The sequence below is a fragment of the Lupinus angustifolius genome, chromosome LG15 (assembly GCF_001865875.1).
Source record: "Lupinus angustifolius cultivar Tanjil chromosome LG15, LupAngTanjil_v1.0, whole genome shotgun sequence".
Taxonomy (NCBI): domain Eukaryota; kingdom Viridiplantae; phylum Streptophyta; class Magnoliopsida; order Fabales; family Fabaceae; genus Lupinus; species Lupinus angustifolius.
The window spans coordinates 915,349-940,590 of NC_032023.1; the positions used below are offsets into that span (position 1 = coordinate 915,349).

Here is a 25,242-nt window from a genome sequence, read left to right on the forward strand (position 1 = left end):
GGTGCCTACCAATACAAGAATGAAACAATCACAACTAAGTCGCACTTAACTTAATACAAAGATTAGGATCCATATACCAATTAGCAAACGACAAAGATTTATGAGAAACAAAAGAAATAAATCAAATCCACGATCTAGTTTGAATCAAGTCAATTAGATGCACATAGCTCGGAGTCTTTTCCTGAAAGATAACTTCATTTCTCATAATCCACACTGACCAAACCACTGCGAACCAAAGCATTCTCCACATCTTTACACAAGTACCTCTTTTAAAAGTATCATGAAGCTTGAAAAAATCCATAATTGTTGAAGGTATTGTAATAGGAATTTGAAGCCAAGTGTAAAAACCTTACCAAACACTTGCAACAAAGTCACAAGATATAAACAAGTGGTCAATAGTTTCAATATGATTATTGCAAAAAATACAAACCATATCTTCTGCCCTCGCAATAATATTCCTCTTAAGAAGTTCATCCTTTTTTCATTAATGTGATAGGAATATGATTAATGCTGCCTATTTTAATTAATATTTTCTTCATTAATTCATTTCCTTATATCATTACAACAGTTTCTCAGCTAACCCATGATTCTATTTAAGTGATTTTACTTACTTAACTCTCTCTAGGTTAAACTTGAATATGAACTAATATGTATCAACTATGTCCAGTTATTCTACTAGATTTTTGTTCTACAATTTCTCTAACATGATTACTTATTATATTCTAATAATATGTGGGTGCAGCATGTACCATTACAATGTTGAATATGTCCTCTTCCAAATAATAGAGTACACAAATCGTGACTTATACATATATATATATATATATATATATATATATATGCTTAAGAACATAACTTGCATGTCATGGTTTCTACACCCCTTTTTATAATTCTTTCCCTTCTTATTTTCTTGTACGTGTGAATGGATATATTTAGTTGTTGGTTATTTTGTGTATGAATATGCAAGAATCTTTGTCTTTGAATTTGGAAGCTAAGAATGTTTCTGAAGTTAGATATATGTGTGTGTGTGCAGTGTGCAAAAATTGACTTGCCTTCACAGACCTTAATCTTATCTCCAACTGAAAATGAATTCTTGTATGTTGGAATAATTTTCCCACAGGTGAGTTATATTTCTAATATTATTTCATATTACTTATTGTTTTATCTTACATGACTCATAATACCGATTCGGCTAAATGATATCAGATTCTAAGTAATTTGTCACTTTTTATATTATTATTAGAAAAAATTCTTCTATATATAAAACTCGATATGTGATATGGGGAACATGAGACTCTCTTTAATCAAATTCTATGACACTTAAACACTATGAAATTTGTAGTATCTTATCTAACCTTGCATTTTGACTAATCAATACATTACAGGCAGTTATATTTGTGGAACAAAAGGAGTTGCAAAATGAAATTACTGGCTGCAGAAGGAAGTAATAAAAGGTTGCTTTGGACTCTTTCAACATTAAGAAACAGTAAATAAAAGAAGAACAATATCATTTTGTACATTTTCTTGTGAAAAACTGTTTGTCATATTTTCCCTAAGGGGTTGTAACTGGCTTTTCTTTTAGTCTTCTTTTGGATTGGTTGATTAGAAAAATAACATAGAGGACTTTCCTTTTTAAATAATAATGGGATGTGATTTGCACACAAGACATATGTAAAGAACCAAAATACCAACTTTGTTTGCGAGTTGGATTTTGGAAGGGAAATGAGAGGCTTTGGAGTTATATCTCATCAGCATATTTTATGACTCTCAAGTCTTTCATTTTTATTTATTTTCATCGAAAACTCAACTCGTAAACAGAGATGGTAAAAACATAGAAGCATAATTGCATAATTGGAGTAATTTTGTGGAAGAATGCTTGGAGATAAGAAGAGGGGTCTTGTGTAGTAGATTGAGATATATATGTGAAACACATTGTTGGATACTTGCATGTGAATGTGACAATGGATGACCAAGAAGTTGGAAATGAAGATGAGTATGTGGAGAGAAAAGGATGATGTTCAATAGTGCTCGTTCACGATTGCGCTATTGAAGTTATATTTGCCAATCCAAATTGTCAGCGTTTGCTTGAATGAACGTTATTGATGTTCATTCCATCTCATTTTTAATATCGTTGTTCTAGCAAGCACTATTGAATGATGACCGTGGTTTGTTATGCCATTGTCATCACTATCTTTATCTCTTTGATGTTTGTGTTGTGACCTCAATTGCTATCAAGGACCTTGATTTATTGTCGTGCTCCGAATTATTAAGCAGCACAACACAATAGTCACTCTTATGCTGTAACTAAGAGTGTTGACTATCACAAATGCAAAGTTGACTAGTTGAGTAGTATAAGTTTGGACTATTAATAGAAAGGGAAGATTTTCCTAGCTATTGAGCCAAGTAGTCCTCAAATAAAGGAGTTCAAAATAAGCGAATGCTCTCAATATTTTCATCTTATTCATTAAATTATGAGTATAATATCTATGCACTTACAGTGTAAAAATTTATACATAGTCAATACATCATCTATCGTTCATTTGAATATTTTTCTTGAAAAGTCAATCATGATTGAAAATAAATGGTGGATGATACATTGATAGTGTAAAAAAATCTTACGCTAGCAATGCATACATCTTTCTCTCTTAAATTATTAATCATATTACTTTAGTGGTCCAACTAGTCAATAGACATTATTTATACTCTTCTGCATTTTAGTAAAATTATATAAACTACCCATTTTTTGAATCTATACAAATCACCTTTAATTGTATACATACATTACATTTGATTACACCATAAGAGATAAGTGAAATTTCTTATACTATATTATAACTAACCAAACTAAGACATTGCATCTTATACTATTTGGACTTATTTTTTAAAATATACCATATTTTGAATAACTTAATTAGACTTGTCATCATTTTCTATTTAAGAAATTACATTTATCTTTTTTACATGTTAGTAGTCACAGTGTAATGTATATATAATTAGAGATAGTTTATATAAGTTTAAAAAGTGAGCAGTGATTTATTAATTTCACTAAAACTAAGAGGTATGTTATTTTTACTATGTTTTCATGGATATGTTCAAGCTCACCAAAGACATTTCACATGAAATTATTAAATTTTTAAATTAAATCATAAATTAGTAGTTTTGGAATCTAAAGGGTGTAATATTTTTGTAAAAGTTATTAATTCAGGCCCAATGATAACAATTAACTTGGGAATTAGGGCCGCCCTGCCTATGTTCACATAATGCCCATCAAAATTAGGGTGAGTATGGACATACCCATTTTTTAAATAGGACATGCAATATCATATCATGTTCGCTCTAAACATGGACTGAGTAAGCTTGTAGGCCGCTCTAAATTAAAAAAAAACTAAGAATGATCTAGTACATGAAACATTGTAAGTTATTATATATTGTTTCTTATTTTTTATTTTATTGTTGAAACATTGCAATATTCATGTCACAAAATATAACATATTATTTTTATAAAATCGAATATGTACTTAATTAGTAAGATATTATATTTTGGTAAATTGTTATATTGTACTCGAGTAGTGAAAACATGAATTACTCTTGTCATACTTGACCCATCAAATTTATTATCATAATATTCATTGATGCCCATGGGTAGTCTTGCTCGCCTGTTTGAAATGCATGTGAGTGAAAACAACATGTTGGGCAGGCATTTTAGGGCGGATGGGCAAAATTTTCATGCCTTGCCCACCCAAAATGTGCGGCGAATTGTCATTGATAATAACAACACTTTTAGGCTGTGTTTGAGAGTATGGTTTTAGAGGGGGGAAATGAATGACTTTGGAAAACCTTCACTTGTTTGGGAGTTAGATGAAGAAGATGAGTATGTTTTGGAGGGTTTCTCAAACCCCCTAGAACCATTGCCTTCGTGTGCCTATTTTTATAGTTTCCTCAATTTAGGTGTGTTTATATAGACAAAATGCCAAAATACCTAAATATTTTTAGTAAAATTACATAAATTTTTTATATTATTGTCTATTTCTCATTGTTAATTAAAATTTTAAAGGAAAATAAAAAAATATTCTTACATAATGATTAGTTAACTCTGACTAAATTTCATACTCCCAAATAAGGGAGAGAATTACATTCCTTTTATCTTCCCTTCCTCCCCTTCCTAGCCATTTGATTCCTCTCATTTCATTTCCATCATAATTCCCAAACATACCCTTAGAGCAACCATAGTGGTTATTCTTAAGTTCTTAAAGTTGTTGTTAATGAAATAAGAATATTCATATCATGTTTATTGTGTCATTCTTATTTTCTGATTTTTGTTTTTAAATAAGAACAATTATGAGTTATTCTTAGCAAAGGGAAAGAGAAGAGAGAGATGATATTGTGGGAAAAAGGCAGATATTGTGAGATCTAAATTAGAATAAGAATGATGTTTACCATTGCGAGAAAAAATTATATATTGTTCTTATTTCATGGGATTATAATAAATTATAAAATAATGTGTGAAATCTAAATAAGAATACAAATTATATTTGTTGTTGGAGATGTTATTAGAGTTTTGGCATTAGTTTTTTTAAGGTGTATATGCAATAATACATTTTAACTAAGTTTCCATTAAGAAATTTCTTTTATATAATTCATGCATTAATGACATTAATTCCCAAGGCAAAAATCTAACGGGTATTGGTTCAAGCATGTAATGTTTGATTCCTTTTAAGTAAGGTTTTGAGTTTGAGTTTTATGGATAAAAAAATACTCGTTGGGAAAGTTAATGCAACATATCTTTCTTGGCTCGGACAGAATTGCCTCCAGTGTAAACATATTTGTAGGAAACCAAAAAAATAATTCCCAAGGCAAAATTTCTCTCTTTCTCTAAACTGAGTGAAATTTTCTTTGATCACAAAAAACATCCCAAAAAAACATAACGTAAAGTCTCATTAGATTCTAGAAAAACTAGAAGGTTAAATATTTGATTTTTATGAACAACATTTATTAAAAAATACAGTCACATATTCTAAAAGGAATTAGTTCTTACCTATAGAATGAGAAGATACATTAGTATTATAAAAAAACCATTAATAATAATATATAAATTAAAACTACATAAATATATTAAAAATAAATTTTTTGAATAAATTAGAACTATTCAATATCAATATTAGAAGATGCATTAAATTATGGATTTAAGGAGTCACTAAACTTTGAATATTTCTAATATGATAATTGTGAACAATAAGTCATACAAATGTATGGTGATTAAGATTAAAAAAAAGTTAATAATTACTTAAAAATAATGTATATTTATCTTTAAATGTGAATCATTCTATTATGATTCAATAGTATGTAGTAATTGATATCATTTCTTAAAATAATAATTGTTATCATTTAAGTGTGGTACATAGGAAGGACCCATCCAAAAATTTAGGTGGATCAATAAACTTATTCTACTGGATCCCAAACTTATTCTATTAATTTATTACTTCTCGGGTTAATCTGATTTAATCAGGTTTAACACAGTCGGGTTGAATTTTCCCTGGTTCAAAGCGGTCATTTGGTTTAGACTACAAACCAAAATCATTTTCAAGTCCGATCAGCAATCAGACCGATCCAAGCCTATTCGAAGAATATTGCTATTAATGATATTTTTCACTTGATTTATTCCTGGATCTAGAAGCTTATTCTACTAGATCCCAAACTTATTCTATTAATTTATTACTTCCCGGATTAATCTGATTTAATCAGAGACCGAATTTTCCCCGGTTCAAAGTGGTCATTCGGTTAAGACTACATACCAAAATTGTTTTCAAGTCCGATTAACGATTAGACCGATCCAAGCCTATTCGGACAATATTGCTATTAATCATATTTTTCACTTGATGTATTTGTGGATCTTGAAGCTTATTCTACTAGATCCCAACCTTCTTGGTGTCCCATACCCACTATACGAATGCCCATATATCAACAAGTGTCCGAAATAGGAACAAAACGCAACAGTATCATTCAATAGAATAGGAACAATTTGTGTTGGTGATTAAGCAACAATGGCATCTCGTAAATTTATGAACGAGATCAAAGGATTGAAAGTGAAAGAAGTTCCACACCACATGAAGCCATATTTTTCAATCAATTTCATCAAAAATTCCATTGAAAAAGGGTTACACAATTACCACATCAAGTATATTCAAACCAATTCCGCTGAACCTCTTTACCATCTCTGCTTTGGAGGCTTGATCTTTTCTTATCTTGTTGCTCTTCCACAAGAGCGTCGCCACCACGCGCATCAACAACCTCATTGATTCCGTTGTTTCAATTCTCATCAGGTTTGATTTCTCATCATTTTGTTATGTAAAGTTTCGTTTTTTATTTTTTATTTTTTAATGGGTCAGTGTAAGATTCATGGATCTTAAATTTAGGACTAAATGCCCAAATTGAAAAATATGTCATAGAAGTTAGAATTCATTTTTGGTTGGGAGAATTCAGACCACCTCCTCTAGATTTACGGATAGATCAAAAAGTCAAATGTTTGATTTATGGAAGTTATACTTATTGAGAGGGACACTCACACATCCCGAAAGGGATATGTCACCTTCCTCTGTCCTCCAAAAATTACTTCTTGTATCTCTAAGGTGTTCCAAAAGGACTGTGGGGCATAATTAACATACTGATAGTTCCAAAGTAGTTTGTGTCGGCTAACCTATAGAAATTCAATTTTATGAACATGACCATATAATGCAGCCACCAAAACCTCTTTTTTTTTTGGGATAATTCGATTCATATTGCAAAATAACTTTCCCCACATTAGTTTTTGTTACCATTCCCAGTGATAAAAACTTTCTTAGTTATTCTTTCATAATCCATTGCTTAGTGCTTCTTACCTCACCATTTTCATTCATTTGTTTTTATCTGTTTTATATATTTTAATTTTTTCTAATTGTTTGCAGGTACTGGTTGTTGAATCGGAGAAGTTCTTTTTTATCCTTTTGTTTTATAATCGGAAAAAACCAAGGCAGAATGATACTGTGCTCTGTATTTCAGCATTTAGATGATAAAATAAGTTCTAATTGATACAATACTCATTTTTCTTGCAGTTAAATGTGTGAAAGAACATTTGGTTTGGTTCTATTGCCTGAATTTGGTGCAGTAACTTGCTGCTGCAAATCATAGTATGATATGTTTAGTATCTCAAACAATCATGCAAAGACAATTGCAGCTTCACGATTGCGAAAGCCACTTTCACAATCGTGGTTGCAGATAGCAATTTTAAATCATTAGTGTATCATACATATCGTATTCAACAATGATATGATCCAGAATTTCGCTTGTCATAAAATTATTCCAACCTTTCTTTTATGTTGATTTCACAGAAAAACTTACTCTTGTGTCATAAACCCCGTAACCGGGTGATAATGGCTGCAAGGTGTGGTGGTTGTGGTGAACTTGTGATAGAGGAGGTGGTGGTGGTGATGGTTGGGTTAATATTTTTTAGAAACTAAAACTTGAAATAATGAAACTTTGATTTCTCTCTTGGGTCAATTCAGATGATTAAATCATGATACATGAAATATGAGTATTTGGACTCAATTTTTTTCCAGGTGCGTTCATCTGGAGCATATCTTTTGTTCCACGATTTGTGTTACTCTATGTGTCATCAATTTGTAATCATGTTTTTTTAATAACAAAGATACAAATGTACCCTCAAGATCTCAAATTTACTAATCAACAAGTAGCAGTTTTCTTTTGGGTTTCCTTATTTGTACAATTAAGTTAATTACTTATACCATATTCTTAATATCTTATTCCTTATCAATGGTGATGTTTGCTTGAAGAAACTGATGAAAGAAATGAAAAGGAGGGTAAATTCTATATTTGAAACTAGACTTATATTGTACAATGAAATGATGCATCCTTGGAAGTTTATAAATACTTTCTCATACAATCATTTTTTATTCTTTATCCATGTTAAATGATATTCACTTGTGGGTTAAAACTATGTACATCTATTATTTTTCCTAAATTCTGAAAGCCTCGTATACCGATGTGCTTTTTATTGGGGTATTATCCATGTAAAGGTGAGTCTCAAAATAATAATAAAATTGTTTGTCTTGTGACTGTTGAAACCATGAGTTCATATTTAAAAATTTAATTTTAAAAAGAAAGTGATACTTATTATGGTTTAAAGAAGTTTCAACTTTGAATTAGTTGTTTTTATTATTTATAATATAATTCAATTTATATTTTTTCTGTTTTATTTTTTATATTTAAACCATAGGCATTTTATACTTACTTTCTAATTATAGTATTATTTATTATTAATCAAATCATCTTCTCTATTTTTTTTTAATTCAGTTAATAATCATGTTATATAACACTAGCTGAAACCAAAAGTGAGGTTTTTCATCATGCAATATAAAACCTAATCCAATTCATTTGAATTTTCTTCATCGGCATTTCATCAAACAAGTGGTGTGTGGAAAATGACAGAACAAACAAAGTTCAGCGTTCTGTGCAGTCTCTTCACATGGACACAGAGAACAAAGTCTTCGTTCAAGAAACGTTCCAAGTTTCGCAAATTCCTCGATTCATTTTGCACCGATGGTAACTTCTTCCCCGCTATTCGCTTGATTCTCCCTAACCTTGATCGCGAACGAGGCACCTATGGCCTCAAGGAGCACGTGCTCGCCACGTGCCTTATTGATGCCCTTGCCATTTCTAAAGACTCCGACGACGCCGTTCGACTCATTAATTGGCGTAAAGGTGGCGCCAAAACCGGTTCCAATGTTGGTAACTTTGCCCTTGTTGCCACCGAGGTTCTCTTCTCTGCTTATTACCCTTCTTTTATAATTTATTGATTTTTTACTGCTTTATTTTTGGATTTAACAGTAAGTTTTAGCGAAAATTACATCGATTTTGTGGAGGTTTGACTTAATTACATCGAGCTTATGGAGGTTTGACTTAATTAAATTGAGTTTTTGGAGGTTTGACTTAATTACATCGAGTTTGTGGAGGTTTGACTTAATTTCATCGAGCTTTTGGAGGTTTGACTTAATTACATCGAGCTTTTGGAGGTTTGACTTAATTACATCGAGTTTCTGGAGGTTTGACTTAATTAAATCTTGTTTATGGAGGTTTGACTTAATCACATCGAGTTTATGGAGGCTTGACTTAATCACATCGAGTTTGTGGAGGTTTGACTTAATCACATTGAGTTTATGAAGGTTTGACTTAATCACATTGAGTTTATGAAGGTTTGACTTAATTACATGAGTTTCTGGAGTTTGACTTAATTACATCGATTTTATGGAGGTTTGACTAAATTACACCGAGTTTTTGAAGGTTTGACTTAATTACATAAATAGGCTAGTTAACTTTTGAAACAAAGGGATAGCAAATTAAGTCGAATCTCTAACGGAGGGTGATTATAGAAATTAAATTGATTGGAAAGGTATTTTTAACTTTTGAAACAAGAGGATGACAAGTGTAATTATGCCAAATCCCTCGTGAGGGTGATAATTGTAATTAGAGAGAAGTGACGAGTGTAACTTTTGAAACAAAGGGATGATGACTCTAATTATTTGAAATCTCTAATTGAAGGTGACATATGAATATAGAAATTACATAGATAGGAAACATGAGTGCAACTTTTGAAACAAAAGGATGATGAGTGCAATTAAGACAAGTCTCGAATGAGAGTGGTGGTTGAAATTACACTAATGTAAGAAGAGGAGAGTGTAACTTTTGAAGCAAGAAGATAACAAGTGTAATTAAGATAAATCTCAAGGGAAGTCAATATAATTTATGGGTTTTAAAGGAAACCTTGAGGTGTAAGTTGAATTTCTATATTTTACCCTTTAAGGTTTTATATTGTGAGGTAGGTTTAAGTTGGTCTTGCAATATTGTGGTTTTAAAGCAACACATCTGCGTTTTCCTAGAAGTGGCAGCAATTTCTCTAATTGCTGTAATGCCATCGTTTTTTGAAGCCTTTTATGAATGTGGAATATTTTTTAGGTAACAGTTGTTTTGGAGCCAAACCTGCTTTATTTCGAATGTGACACACAAATGTAGCTGATAATAGAAAGTATTGAATGATGTGTTTGATTTCTTGTTAAAATAAAAGAGGAAAAATTTAAGATGTTAGTATAAATGAAATCATTTTATTCATTGTGAAACAGGTGCTGCAGCGTAGGCAAGGGACAGCTTCAGGTGGATTGACAATAAAGGAGCTGAATGACTTGCTTGATCAGTTGTCTTCGAGTGAAAACAGGTGCCCAATTGACTACATATTCATATATAGGAACCACAAAATGTATACAAAAAGGAAAAGCATGCCCAATTTGAAATAAAAATAAAAGAAAAAGAATGAACTAAACAGTGACTATTTCACAACAAGCAACCCTATATATAATAATAATGTAAAATTCAGGAAAAGCAATGCAATAAGTTAGAAGTGAAAGATACTTCTCAATCTCTATCTGTTGTTGGCAATGGTATAGGAAGCAGATTCTTAGATATATCAATTACCAACATACACCAAGAACGCTAAAATATGATAGAGAAAAGTCAGAAGATTTTCAAAAAGTTTATTCCTTTGATAAAAGAAAACATGAGAAAAGAGGTGAATGAAAAACAAAACTAATTGATCAATAGAGTGGGCAAGAATAAGAAATGTGTTTGGGTTTATTGGTGGAGTCAGTTGTGTGTTTATATATACAAGCAATGTAAAATGGGTCACTGTTTATTTACATACTAAACATAACATAACCTTCAGAAGCAAATTGACCATTACTGTTTTCACTTTTTGTTGGTGCCTATCGGTTGCTTGTCAGGGCCTCATCTCCATGAATTCCCATGTAATATGTTGCCATCTTGCTTAAGTTTTTGTGCTGATGTTCAAGTACTGTACTGTTTCTTAATGATGGGATTTACTGCTCTTTATGATAGTTTTTAATGTCATTTATGTATGGCATTACCATGGTTACAGGGCTGAGAAGACTTTGGTATTTTCTACCCTTATCCAAAAGACAAATGCACAGGAAATGAAGTGGATCATCATGATAATCCTCAAAGGTTTTTTATTTACTTGTGTCGTGTGAAATATTACACCTAATATGAACATCAAGCATGTAACTAAATTTTGTTGCAGATCTAAAGCTTGGATTTAGTGAAAAAAGCATTTTTCATGAATTCCATCCAGATGCTGAAGATTTGTTTAATGTGACATGTGACTTAAAATTGGTTTGTGAAAAGCTGAGGGATCGGAACCAACGTCATAAGCGTCAGGTTAGTGTGATAAATAAATTAGTTTTGGAGCTCTATATATTGTTGATGACATTAATTATTTGCGTTATTTATGTTCCGCTCTAAACTAGTCAAGCTGAGCTGAACACTACCATTCCCAAACTTGTTAAATTGAAATATACTGAGCCTGAGCTTTAATCAACTACAATTTGTGCTTAGTCCAAAATTAAGATTTACATGCCTATTTTACTTCACTGTTTAGTAACTATTAACTGCAGCCATTTTACTTCAATCTCCATTATAGCACTGAAATCATTGCAAACCTCCTGCGTGTTGGTTAAGCAGGTGGATTCTACTGTGGTGGCTTTTGCTTAAATATTGCCATGGAGAATATAGATAGACATGTAAACAGAAAGGCTCTTAACTGGAGGTTGCTACTTATTCATGCTTTGTATAAACATTCATAAATCTTTTATTCTTTTGTAGGATATTGAAGTTGGAAAAGCTGTACGCCCTCAATTGGCTAAGAGAGTTGCTAATGCAACTGACGCATGGAAGAAGGTTTGCTTCACTAAGCCTTTTAATCATGTCATCTATGCCACAACCAAATCACCTATCATGCTTATCCCTTTTTTGTCAACATCATTTGGAGACATGAGAGGTTTTGCCATAGTCATGGTTTGAAATCATTAGTTGGACCTCCCACCCATGCAGTGGCCTTGACCATCAAACTCTAACATGGCTAACTCATGATTTTTGAGTCTGTACAGAGTAAAACTGATTTATTCCCTGTTCTTTTCTCATAGATAGCTAAGTTATATGAACGGTGGGAGAACCACATTACTATAAAAATCACCAATTAGTTCCACACCAGAAGTATGAGAGAATTATATTTAAAACTTTTTGACAGATCAAAATCAAAATGCATGATTTCATGCATGGTGAAGCCATTAGTTTTATATTTTCAGCTCACTTTTCTTTCTTGTATGTTTCCTCTTTTACTTAGCTACATGGGAAGGAGGTAGTTGTTGAATGCAAATTTGATGGTGATCGCATTCAAATTCATAAAAATGGAACGGAGATACACTACTTCTCCAGGTAAGTACATAGGTGAATTTTGTAACCAAATGTAATTCTTTACTTCAGATTTCAGATCATATTCCTTTCATTCATGAGGGGGATTCTTGCTTTCTTCCTGCCTTCCCATTCTCTCTCTTTGGTTTCTCTATTTTGTATTTTTTTTAAGTGGTATACTTTTAAGCACTTTATTTGTTATTTACATATATTTTCCAGATAAGATTTCTGTTATTTGAATATTCATTGACTATTGCAGGAACTTTCTTGATCATTCTGAATATGCACATGCAATGTCAGAAATCATAACACAGAACATTATTGTTGATAGGTAAACTATTATTGTGGATGGGCAGGACACGTGGAATTATAATTTGGTAGGGATGAATCATAGATAATACAAAACTGTAATAGATTGATAGATATGTAAAACTGAGTAATGAGGGGTATGAATCAAGAAAAGTCAAGGATATATAATACATCACCAAGAGTGACATTGAAGCTAATTTGTTTAGGCCTAAGACAAACGTATACAGCAAAACGTTACCAATTGGTAAATAACACACCTCCCAAGACCAACACACAAACTAAGCGATGCAACAAATAAAGAGAATGAGGATAAGACCAAATATCACTTACACTGTGTTTGGTATAGGTGATTTAGGGAGGAAATAAAGGAACGAGGAAATTGGAGAGTTTCCCTTTTCCTGTTTGGTTAAGGGGAGAAATAGAAAAATCTTTTCTTCTGTTCTATGCGATGAAAGTGGGCAGAGACTGTGCTTACCTTTTCATTCGGACAAATTTCCAGCTCTCTTTTCCTTTTTATCACCAAACATTTTTATACTCACTTAACCAAATCCACTTGCCGCAGTTCAGTATCTTTAGACTGAAGGATGTAATAATTGTTCTCTGAACTTCAAAGTCCTACTGGATGTAGAACTTGCTTACACACACAAGTTTGTTGAATCCGTTATTATATATTGTTTACAAATTACAATTGCACCCAGTAAAGGCAGCATAGAACACTGATAGCTGAGTTGGTGTTTTGGTAGAGATGCACACCTTTTCTTGTTCTTATTATATCATTGGGATATCATTTGCTCTTTGGAGAAAAAACATATCAGTTACACAGAAAAGATAGGTAATGTAGGAGGCTAGGATTTCAACCTCGATTGCATATCTGTGTTATTTTCCTTTACTTTCTTTGTTTCTGATTTTGCTTTTCATTTCGGGGTATGTTATTGTCTAGCATTGTACTTTGCCATTTTCATTTCCTCGTGTATACAAAAAGGGAGACAAATATATTTTAGAAAGCCTGATATATTTTTAAATTCCCTAAATGTCCAATATTCCGACTGCATGGATACTTGAATTACAAGTTCCTAAACATTAAGCACATCCTTGAGAAATACTAGTGTTAAAGTGACCAATTGTTTTCCTTAAAAAGCTAATCTACTATTCTTGTTTGCCTTGTGATCTTATTTAGGTGCATACTTGATGGTGAAATGTTGGTCTGGGACACATTCTCGAATCGTTTTGCCGAGTTTGGCTCAAATCAGGAAATAGGCACGTACTTTGATTTTGCTCAGTTTGCTAAAAGCTTTTATTACCAGTAGCATTTACCATTTAAAACTTTTTTCCTTGGCAGCAAAGGCAGCAAGGGATGGACTTGACGGTGATAGACAGGTATTTTTTGTTTATTTTTGTTTTGTATGAAAAACTCTGAAGTTCAGTTTTGATATTTTATAGCTCTTTTCTTGGCGCAGTTATGCTGTATCCTTCTCCGTGAACAGTTCAACCATTAATTCATGCTATAAAGAACTTCGGTGTGGTTTTGGTTTCAATGGAAGTATTAGTAATCTAACTCTTTATTTTATGAAAATTTTCTAGTGCAAGAAAATTTTGGATTTGATATATATACCTTGACTTGAGAGTGACTAGATGTCGCATTTGATATCCTTTATTTTGGAGATACTAGTGTAATTCATCAAACTTTGAAGGAAAGGCATGAGATTCTCCGTAAAGTTTTGAGGCCAGTGAAGGGTCGATTGGAAATTTTAATACCTAATGATGGTCTCAATAGCCATCGTTCTGCTGGTATGATTTTCTCAGGAGCAATTTACAGTAATGAATGATAATGATACCCTTTCTCTGACCACCTGTTGTTTCTTGCCATGTTGCTGTGTCATTCCAATTTATTAATATATTTTCATTTTGATGGGTGTGTGCGTCAACATTTCCACTAGCAATATGCCATTTTTTATACTTCTTTTATACTGTCAGTATCCACATTTGTTCAGGCCTCTAAGCCATGCTGTTATGCAGGTGAACCATGTTGGTCATTTATTGCTCATAATGTGGATGAAGTGGAGAGATTTTTCAAAGCCACCATAGAGAATAGGTCAGGATAAAAAACCTCCGATTCATTTTGAAACCCAAGCTAAATGTGGATATTTGAAAGCATTAATCTATAAATTGTTTTCCTCACTCATTTCTTGGAGTTACCCCCCTCTCTGTTCTTTCTTAGAGTTGAATAGATCATCGAGGATGATCATAGTTGTTAAAGGCACATGTGATCAAATGTTTGTGCACAAACACCTGCGTACTCTATATGCATGCTAGTGTTTGTTTGTTTTTTTTAAATCTTTTCTATGTCTGCTTAATTACGTATGCTAGAATATCTAAAAGATGTCTCATAAGTTGTTTAGTGCATCTTAGAATATTGTATAATATCTTTAGAATGTTAATGGGCCTGTAATCCCGTCAAAATAAAAAGGAATGTGAGAAGGGAAAGGAGGAACAATTATGCATGAAGGTAGAGAAAGAGTGAAGGAATCAGTTGGATGAAAGAAGTGGGAACCATGGAGAGGGGGGGCAAGGGAGAGTAATGGGTTTCACAAAATTGAATTTGGAATGTAGGAGCTGTGTTGCTTAGACATGAGTACAGTACCGATATTTGGTTTGGATACAGGATACAACATTTTTTGAAAATCTAAGATTCAGGTAAGTCAATATAAATTTTAAATAAATAAGTATATGTAAGAAAGTATATATGATCAATGTTGACACTTACATAGGAAGCCAATGTCTCCTGGTGAGAAGTTGAGACCCAAAACCGGGTGAGATGGGAAACTGGAGATTCAGTATCTTGATGAGTCTGGAAGGAAAGAGAAATTCGCAAAAGAACCACAAATTGATATGCAAGAACCAATTTGCGGTTCTCTACCAAAATGATTGAATTGTGTTTCAATGTTTTAAACCCATAACCTCCCGGTCACAAAACAAGTCACCTTATAGTTGGGTCGAGACTCACCCTCCCCAAAATGTATCACCTATAAACTAAGCAATAGAGCAAGGATATCGCTATGAATATCTATCAGAGAAACAACACTAAGAAACCCATGTGCAGATCACCAAAGAGATGCAGAAAGATATAAAAACTATTCATGGCCCTCCACCTAATCGCAAGCTTTTGGGAGATTTGTCCTAGACAAGATGTATCACATTGCATTCATGAGTATTTCACATGTGTTATGCTCTATATCTACCATGTTGGCTGTATAGTTCAGACTTCAGAATGCTACATTTGATTTTGGATGATTGGTCCATCTGAAGAACATAATTTTTTTATTATAATATGATATATTTACTATTTATTGCAAGTATGAAAAAGAAGAAATTGCACTAATTCTTAATAATTTTTATTTTTCTCCCTTATTTAGAGATGAGGGTATTGTTGTGAAAGACCTCAGTTCCAAATGGGAACCTAGTGATCGTAGTGGAAAGTGGCTAAAGTTAAAGCCTGAATATGTTCATCCTAGTTCTGATCTGGACGTACTTGTCATAGGTAAATGATTTGTGTTCTTAAATTTATATACATCCTAAAGCAGCTTGTTTAAAATGGTATTTTTGACTTAGCTGCTTCTGACTATTTGTAGGAGGCTACTATGGATCTGGACGACATGGAGGAGAGGTTTGGTCATTTATCCTTACTATTTGGCTTGTTAGCGAATATTATTTCGTTTTACAAATGAACATGCAGTGTCATGTTTTTCATTTCAGGTTGCCCAATTCTTGGTGGGCCTTGCAGAACGTCCATCCCCAAATACACATCCCAAGCGGTATGAATGGTTTAGTATATAACTTCTTTATGATGTTTGATGTTGTCTGGCTGTCGTTCTGCTTGCTTAGGATATATTCTGATTGCATTCTTGGACCATTTTGGTTGTTTTTATTTTGTTCTTTCTGTGAGGAGGATTCCTTATCCCCCCTTGTCTCTGTAATTTTCATTTCTTCATTTCACATGCACTTCTTCTTATGTCAGAGAAAAAGGTCTTCTGAATGATAGCTTAGAATTGGCTTGCTGGCTGTCTTGTCTAAAAGGTTAAAGAGTTTGTTTGAAAATCATTAAGTGCCGAAATGAAAAGGTTTAGCATTGAGGTTTTTTCAGGAGTATCTGTCTAAAAACATTCTAAAAAAGAAATTAAGGTTTAGCATTGAGGTTTTTTCAGGAGTATCAATGATTGAACACATGGAAGCTCACCAAGTTTCAGCAGCAACCATTTCCTTATCTAAATCACTTAACAAAATAGTTTCCTTTGAACATAGTTTATGTTCTAAGAATGAATTTTTTTATTACAAATCCAGTGCTTCAGTTTTTTATTGATACTGAATTTTTCAATATTGCAAACATGCCCAAGTTATATATTTGGCTTTAGCTGAACTTTATTTTCTACAGACACTGGAATTTAAATCTATATCCACTTACCCTAAGTACGTGGACTACACATTGAATTTGATGTTGATGAACCATTGCAAAGTTTCCATGTGGTTTTTGTACCTCTCTTGGGATAAAGTTTAGAGTCATACTTAAAATTAGCTTGTTTTAACGTATATGCATATTGTATTTGGACAGTTCTACTTTTCTACCAACAGGTGTTTCTCTATGTTGCAGATTTGTCTCCTTTTGCAGAGTTGGTACTGGACTTTCTGATGATGAACTTGATGCTTTAGTTACCAAACTAAAACCTTACTTCAGGTAAGTTATTGATGGGTTAATTTTTTTGATGTGGTAAAATTTTGTGATGGGTTTTGTTTGTGTTTTAGTTGTTTTCATTTTTTTGGGATTGAAGCTCAAAGATTTGAATGGTATAATTTTTCAAATATCTTGAAGTCTTAGTTTTATTTATGCCCACCTCTCCCTTTCAGTAAGTATGAATATCCCAAGAAGAGGCCACCAAGTTTTTATCAAGTTACTAATCATTCAAAAGAAAGACCTGATGTGTGGGTTGATAGCCCAGAGAAGTAAGTATTTTAACCTCAAAGACCGAAGCACGTCTTTCTTGTATTTTTTATGTTTCTCAATATTTACCCTTCTCATGCAGATCAGTTATTCTTTCTATAACCAGTGATATCCGAACTATAGATTCTGAGGTGTGTCCTTACAAACGCACTGTCTACCTGACACTGAAAGAACGTGGTCTACATAATCTTTCTTGTCTCCTGACTTGCAAGCTTTAATTTCATTGGTTTTCCAGGTATTTGCTGCACCTTACAGCCTGAGATTTCCTCGGATTGACAGGGTGAGGTACGACAAACCCTGGAGTGAATGCCTTGATGTACAATGTAAGGGAAAATACAAAAATAGTTTTGGTACTTAAATCCTTCACTAATGATGTTGATTTAAGGTTGATTCCTTTCCCCCTTGGCAGCATTTATAGAACTAGTGCATTCTAGCAATGGCACCACACAGTGGAATACAGGATTTGGCAAGGAACAGGATAGTGAACCAAAAAAAATGAAATCTTCTACAAGGGGACAGAAGAAAATATTGTCCATTGTTCCATCTCATTTAATTCAGACTGATGTTTCCAATGTTAAAGGGGGCTCCTTAATATTTTCGAATATGATGTTTTGTATCCTGGAGTCTTTTTAGCTACCTGTCATCTGTCTTGTTAACTGAGTGCTGAAAGTTCTTCTATTTATATTGTTTTAAATATTTCTTAAATCTATTTTCTACATGTTTTTTTATTTTTAGCTGGAAGCCTGGAACTGCTTCAATGCATTCATTCAGTTTTCTTACTCCACACACCCAAATACATGCCATGTCAAAATTAAGCAGCTGCATATGCACAGATGTAAGGACAATCCCTTCAGGCCCGTTGTACTTAAGTAATGACAACCCCTTTCTTAGTTGTTTCCTTATTCAGTAGTACTCAACCTAATTATTCATATAAATAGGACCTTTGGGTTGGTTTATTTTATAACATATCATTACTCACCATATCAATAGTTTTATTTAGGTATTTCTTTTCTCTTTTCCTTATTTTATACCTAAATCCTTAAATTCCAACTGGTGTTTTACACTTCCCCAACAATTTGCCGAAAACTTTTATTAATTGACAGTAAGAGAATTAGAGAAACATTTCATTATAATATCATATCAACCATCCTGGCTGATTTGGAACTCTTTAAAGGTGCAATGTAATTTCCCTTGACATTTACAGACTTTGTTAATGTGCCACCATCTTATTCTCTCGAGTCCTTGCACAAGATGGTTGCTGAAAATGGAGGAACTTTCTCGATGAATTTGAATAACTCAGTCACCCATTGTGTTGCAGCAGATAGCAAGGGTTCTCTCCCCCCTCCTCTTTCTTTGCGACTTATATTGTTTGTTGTGTCAATATCTAATGAAGACAGTTGTCTGTAGGGTTTAAATTCGAAGCAGCTAAACGTCATGGTGATATAATTCATTGTACTTGGGTATTAGCTTGCTATGAACAAAAGAAGCTTGTCCCTCTTCAGCCAAAGTGAGTTTCATGATCGGATTTGAACTTATTTACATCCTGTAAAGTTGTAATTGTAAATGGCTTTCAACTTTTTTTGGATGTATTGTACATTGCTTTTTAAAAGGTACTTCCTCTTCCTATCTGAGCAAACAAAGAATAAGTTACAAGAAGAAATCGACCAGTTCTCAGACTCTTACTACTTGGATCTTTCTCTTAAAGACATGATACAGGTAACAACATTACTACTGAAGGAGACAAAAAAAACTATAAGCGAAAGTATTGAGAAGGATTTAAAGATGCTTATTGGTCTTCTCTATTTTCTTTTGATGTCCATTTGTGTCTTCCATGCTTATAAGAATTAGAAAGGTATGACATGGAATGCTTTAAGAAAGAAGACATATTATTGTCAAAAAAAGTAGAGGCATAATTTTCTATGACTCTTTTTCATCTCTAGACTACGTTTGAGATAGAGTTACTCTTCTGGCATCACTTGTGGCGCTCTGCATTGGTTTTTTAGTGGTGTTTCTTTTTTAGACATGCAGAGGGACTGACATTCTTTGTTGCATGGCTCTGTTTCTTAGGTTTCTGTTGTCTTTTCTGTTTCTTGAAAGGATGCCTTAATCCTTTGTACTTTTCTCTTCTCATCTGAGAATATTTACTTTTTTAATCAGAATGTATCAGACCCAATTAGAAAAGAGTTCATGCATGGAAAGTATAGTTTTTTCTAATGTTTTCAATAAGTCAAACTTCAGTGAATGCCTCTTTCCTTCGATTGTAGCACATTTACACCTGTTTCATTTGTTTTGTCTTTAGGTCCGTATTGTATTTTTTTTAAGTATCTGATTGATATCTTCTTTTCATTTAGTGTGGGCCTTTTGTTGTAAGATGGATTATTTATCATAACTGGTTGTTACCTGGTTTATGTGCCTATTTTCCCCCTTGGCTTTAATGTCAACGGTCATGCTTCAGTAAATTGACTTAGCTTTCTTTTGCCTTTTCAGCTCTTAAGCAATATTCATAGGCCAGAAGATATCAGTACTATAGATCATTACAAGAAAAAATATTGCCCAAAGGATAAGTGGTGCTTCTTTTATGGATGCTCTATTTATTTCCACACTGCAATACCATCATTGTAAGATATAGTAATGTTAAATCACGAACCTTTTAACTTGAGCATATAAAGTTTACATTGTGGGATCTATGATTTTGATTATGATATTCATTTCCACCAAACTTGCTTAGTACCTCTCCTATATTCAACATTTTCGTACAGAAAAGGAGATTGGGAAGTTCTATTGGGAATTTCTTTGAGAAGATTCAGGCTTGAAATTCTCATGGGTGGTGGAAAAGTTACTGATAATCTTACTCGTGCAACCCATTTAGTGGTTTTGTCAGTGCCAAGATATCATACCGACATTGAAGAAATACAGAGAAGGTAAGTGATCTCTCTATTGGCAACTTGTCATGTGAACTGCATGCATTGTTCACTGGCGTGCAATGTGTTAATATGTTAATTACAGTATGATAATGGTTACTTTTTTTGTTCAAGTTTCTTGTAGGCCATTTTCTTTACAATTTTCTTCTATGCTAGTTGCTCATTTTCATATTAACATATGCTACTACTAAATTGCCAACTCGGTCAAACCAAAATATGCTAAATTGAAGTATTGCTATTTTCATTGTTCAATGCCCACTTGATCATTTCAAATGATGACAAAATGATGGTGTATCCACATAAATAAGGTGGATGCACTGATCCAGAGATTGATGTCAATTGTAAACTGAATGATGAGCTTCACTATCAGTCATGCTGAATGTCTGACAGTACTGAAAAGGCCAATACCTTTCCTTTGGCTGATCAGTAGCTTGTTTTATTTCCTTTGGAAGTTCAAATTCAAGCCCCACCTGCTTGCTTACACTGTCATCCATTCTTGCATTTCCAACATCCTTCGTCAGATTTTTTTCCTTTCACCAGAAGCATAAGCATAACAAAGAAGTATGCATCTTTGTAGTTGTTGGAGACCGACCAAATATCAGAATAAAATACTAAAAGCCTAAACTAGAACTGACACGATTCGGCTCCAAAACCTTGCCTTTGGCATATTAGTAGCTTCTTGTACTTCCCTTAGTTGATCACAATGAAGCCTTGCCTGCTTGCTAACATCGTGATCCTTTTTTACATACCAACCTCCTTTGTCAGATTTGTTACCTTTCACCAGAGGCATAACCAAGAAATATGATTTTTTACAGACAAATTACCAAATAATAATAAAATGTAAGAGCCTAAACTAGAACTAACACAATGCAGGCCCTATATATGAAAACAAACAAGAGGAAAAGGTGAGTTATATCTTTAGTTGACAAAACAAAATGGAAACAATCCTCGAGTGTACTTTCCTTTCTTACAAGGCTTAGTCTAAGTTAGTGTTTGTCAGGCATGTCAAAACAGGATGAAACATAACATTTGGGTTATGTTCTATGTTTGGTGTATTATGTATACACAACATAATAGGACAGACTGAAACGTAGAGAACATTTTGGTTACACTAAAAAAGGGTGGAACAAAAGAGACCAGAAGTCCTGTTCCATTAGGGTTATCTGAAGCTGCTGTTTCGGATGGAGTATGGAGGTCGTTCCGGTGTTGTTGCTATCCAATCTTGAGTTTTATGCCACCATAAAACTGAATAGCAGCAGGAATGTAACTGGAAAGATACAGACACATGCCAGAAAAGTCTTGCTTGAATTGAAAGACGGTGACCATGTTATCTACCAGAGTTGAGAGTAGCAGTATGGGCTCATCATCATGCAGACAAAACTACATGGTTATTTATATTCTCGGCTTTTCATTAGTGTATGTTGCCAGCGATGACAAAGGACAAAAATAATATTCTCGTAAAATCGAATCGTCTACAATAGTGTTTCTACATGGCATGTCTCCCCTCACATCTTTTCTTGAATCATTCTTTGGTGTATATTTACCCCCTCCCTCAAATGTTATATATTGTATAATCAATCAAAAATTTCATATTCCAGCTTCCCTTGAAAGGTTAGGTTTATGATAATGATATGTGTGTATGTCATTTATTTATATCCTCACATAATTCTCCCTCTTTTTTCTTTCCATTTTGGGTGGGGGGACTTCAACTATGTAGTTTCACTTCAGTAGAGAGGAAATTTCTCCAGAGCAAGAAGTTGAATATAGTTAAATCCCAGTGGTTAGAAGATTGTTTGGACCATGGCCAAAGATTACCAGAAGAAACTTATAGCTTGAAGCCCCTTGGAACAGAGGAGTCAACAGATGAAGATATGTAAGTTCGCGTTGAGAAACATGCTGAATTTTATGAATTACTTGCTTTAATTTTTAATATATTATATGTTCCTCGCAAGTGCTGTAACCTGTAATTATGGTATTTTGCGGAGTTATTATTTCAAGAGATTTCTTGCTATCCTTTTTTAGCGAACCTGACTTGGCGCTAGAGGCTCATATGGGTGAAGATAATGTAACAGACCAAAATATATCTGTCTCTGACAAGGAAGTTAAACAGAGAACTGTGAAAACTGCTCATGGTGAAGGTAAGGCCTTCATGTCCCAAGAGAAGGGTGGCCAAAGGAAAAGAGGAAGACCTCCAGGCAGAGGCAGTAAAAATGCAAAACCAGCTGGCAACCAAGCTCAAAGAGCACGACCGCGAACTGTGAGAAAGCGTGCTAAAATATGTGAACATGAATCAGACGAAAATGATTCTCATGACAAAAAACCATGCGAGGAGATTGACACTGCCAAAGGAAGTGTTGATTTTTACCGGAGACATTCAGAACCCCAAGAGACTGAGAAGCACACAACTTCTGAAGTTAGTGAAACAAGAGAAAGTCTCGAGCGAAACAAGGAAGTTATGTGTGAGGATTTGAAGGACAGTGAACCCAGAAGAATGTTTGTTCCGGAAATTGAAATGACTAACAACAACAATGACCAAAGCAGTGAAGTGACTGACAAACTTGAAATATTGACTGATCCAGTGCAGTCAATGTTATTTGACATGATTCCTAGCCTTGCTACAAAGAAAGTTGAGGAACCTAAGAATCATAATATTGGAGAAGAGAAGCCATCAGAAATCATCAATGCAGAGCCTTCAACAACTACAAAGAAGAAGAAAGTTAGCTATAAGGATGTTGTTAATGACTTTCTCAAGGATGGGTAGAGGATCCTCTTATCAGAATGTTATGTACCACTACAAAATGTAATGCTTCTAATCCTTCTCCATCACCAAATACTATTCTTATGGCTACTTAGTTTATAATTAGTACGCTTCTACTACAACTAATAGTCGGACTCTAGTAATAGACTCTTCACATGTTAAGCAAGCATGACATTCTTATGAACCAATTTCATTGCCAACAATAAGTAGATAGAATTGTGGGAACGGGCCAAAAAGGTAGGTTTGGGTATTAAATTTCGAATATTTTGCTTAAATTGGTCTATGATTTAGATAAACGATATGATAATGTTAATGTTAGGTTGTTGCCTAGAAGTAACACTATGTATCGTCGGATTTTAATGTCAATTGAGTAAGATCAGTAACATAGCCGCCTGAATATAGTGAAAAATAAGATGATTCTCGCATTTGTATGAGCTAGTGCGGGTGAAAAAGCTACTTCAACAATCTAGGAAATGAGTCAGCCTTATACAGTCACTTGTATAAGTAAATCAATGAAAGTAGTAGGCACAATGATTATGAGAAAGACAGATGATGTATAAATCTTTTGCCAAAAGTATATAAGTATTACCCTGTTTAGTAAAATATAAGATTGTGAAAATGATCCACCTCCATGGTATATTGAGTTTTACCCAATCTAATTAGATAGAGAGAGCAACCCAATAACTCTGAGTTGGGTCAAGTATCTCGAGTAGGTTTTTCACCACCTGTTTATTAAAATTAAAGTCATAAAAATTAAATATATGGTCTTAACTGTTAAGGATATACTAATAAGGTGTTAGTTTAATGGTGTAAGGTCATGTTAGATCTTTGGGATGGCCAAAAGGTCAATAGTTCGTTTATTGAGAACGATACTTGTTGGAAGGAGTAATCACACACCCCAAAAGAGATTAGTTCCTTATTTTAAAGGGTACCCTTGGTTGGTAGTACAAAAAAAAACTCTTAAGGATATATAAGACTGTAAGATGGGGATTATATTACAAATTCAATCTCAAATTATTAATTAACCTATCAAGTAGAAGGGTGTTGTGCGGAGTGTGTCCGAAAAGAAGGGTGCTGCTGCTTTGTTCTGTAGGAGGGAGGCTAATTTATTTAATGTTTGGGTAGGAGATATGGAACTAATTGACCTTCCTTTAATTGGAAGGAGCTTCACTTGGTATCATTCTTCTAATGGCTCGAGGAGTAGATTGGATAGGTTTCTTCTTCATCGGAGTGGATGAATGATTGGCCGAATATTTCTCAATAGGCTTTGAATAGGGAAGTTTCTGATCATTGTCCAATTTTTCTGCATCACTTGAATGTGGTGTTAGGTCCCACCCCTTATAAATTTAATAGTGTTATTGGTTGCAGCGTCAAAGTTTCTATATATAGTTTCTAAATCCTGGGGTGAGTTTGATGTTGTGGGTAAAATGACTTTCATTGTTAAAGAAAAGTTGAAATTGTTGAAAGGACCCTTAAATCGTGGAACAATGATGTATTTGGCTGCCTTAACTCAAAACTTGGTTCTTTGGCTATGAATATTCTATTCTTTGATATTTTGAGCGAATCAACTAATCTGGATGTTAATCAGATTGTTGAAAGAAAGAATCTAGTAGCGGAGTGGTGGAAGACGACTTCTTGGAAAGATAATTTATTGAGACAAAAATCATAAAGTAAGTGGGTAAAGGAGGGAGATGCTATTTCTTCCTATTTCCATGCTTGTATCAAGAGCATGAGGCATAGAAATCAGATTATAGGGGTTTGAGTTGATAACTCTTGGTGCGATGATATCATAAATATAAGGAGTGGGGTTACTAGATACTTTAAAGGTTTGTTCTCTGCTGATTTGTCAAAAAAACCAACATTGGATGGAGTGGATTTTAGTTGTCTTTCAACCTCTCAAGTTGCTGATCTGGATGGTAGTTTCTCGGAGGAGGAAATCAAAGCGGCGGTGT

At 33.6% G+C, this 25,242-nt stretch overlaps 1 protein-coding gene across 3 annotated transcripts; it reads left to right on the forward strand.

The window, feature by feature from the left end:
- LOC109328274 (DNA ligase 4) lies at nt 8,392-23,412 on the forward strand. Of its 3 annotated transcripts, XM_019561668.1 has the most exons (28): nt 8,392-8,807; nt 10,170-10,261; nt 10,979-11,064; nt 11,141-11,277; nt 11,722-11,796; nt 12,242-12,333; nt 12,569-12,640; nt 13,796-13,875; nt 13,958-13,995; nt 14,076-14,082; nt 14,251-14,406; nt 14,635-14,710; nt 16,032-16,156; nt 16,248-16,282; nt 16,372-16,430; nt 17,264-17,347; nt 17,518-17,613; nt 17,694-17,742; nt 17,847-17,934; nt 18,021-18,224; nt 18,816-18,941; nt 19,019-19,118; nt 19,222-19,327; nt 20,099-20,229; nt 20,371-20,532; nt 22,250-22,405; nt 22,555-22,862; nt 22,935-23,412. In XM_019561668.1, exons 1-28 carry the CDS (start codon nt 8,475-8,477, stop codon nt 23,291-23,293), a joined length of 3,432 nt encoding a protein of 1,143 aa, XP_019417213.1. In that variant the 5' UTR covers nt 8,392-8,474; the 3' UTR covers nt 23,294-23,412. The 3 variants fall into 3 exon arrangements, with proteins under 3 accessions (XP_019417213.1, XP_019417212.1, XP_019417214.1); XM_019561667.1 differs by having other exon boundaries at nt 22,555-23,412; XM_019561669.1 differs by lacking the exons at nt 8,392-8,807; nt 10,170-10,261; nt 10,979-11,064 and adding an exon at nt 11,581-11,639 and having other exon boundaries at nt 11,161-11,277; nt 22,555-23,412.

Coding starts and splice junctions, on each gene's coding strand:
- LOC109328274 (XM_019561667.1), top strand. CDS start 8,475: ATGACAGAACAAACAAAGTTCAGCGTTCTGTGCAGTCTCTTCACATGG. Junction 11,278..11,721: donor ACCAACGTCATAAGCGTCAG/GTTAGTGTGATA, acceptor ATTCTTTTGTAG/GATATTGAAGTTGGAAAAGC. Junction 18,942..19,018: donor TGTTGCAGCAGATAGCAAGG/GTTCTCTCCCCC, acceptor AGTTGTCTGTAG/GGTTTAAATTCGAAGCAGCT.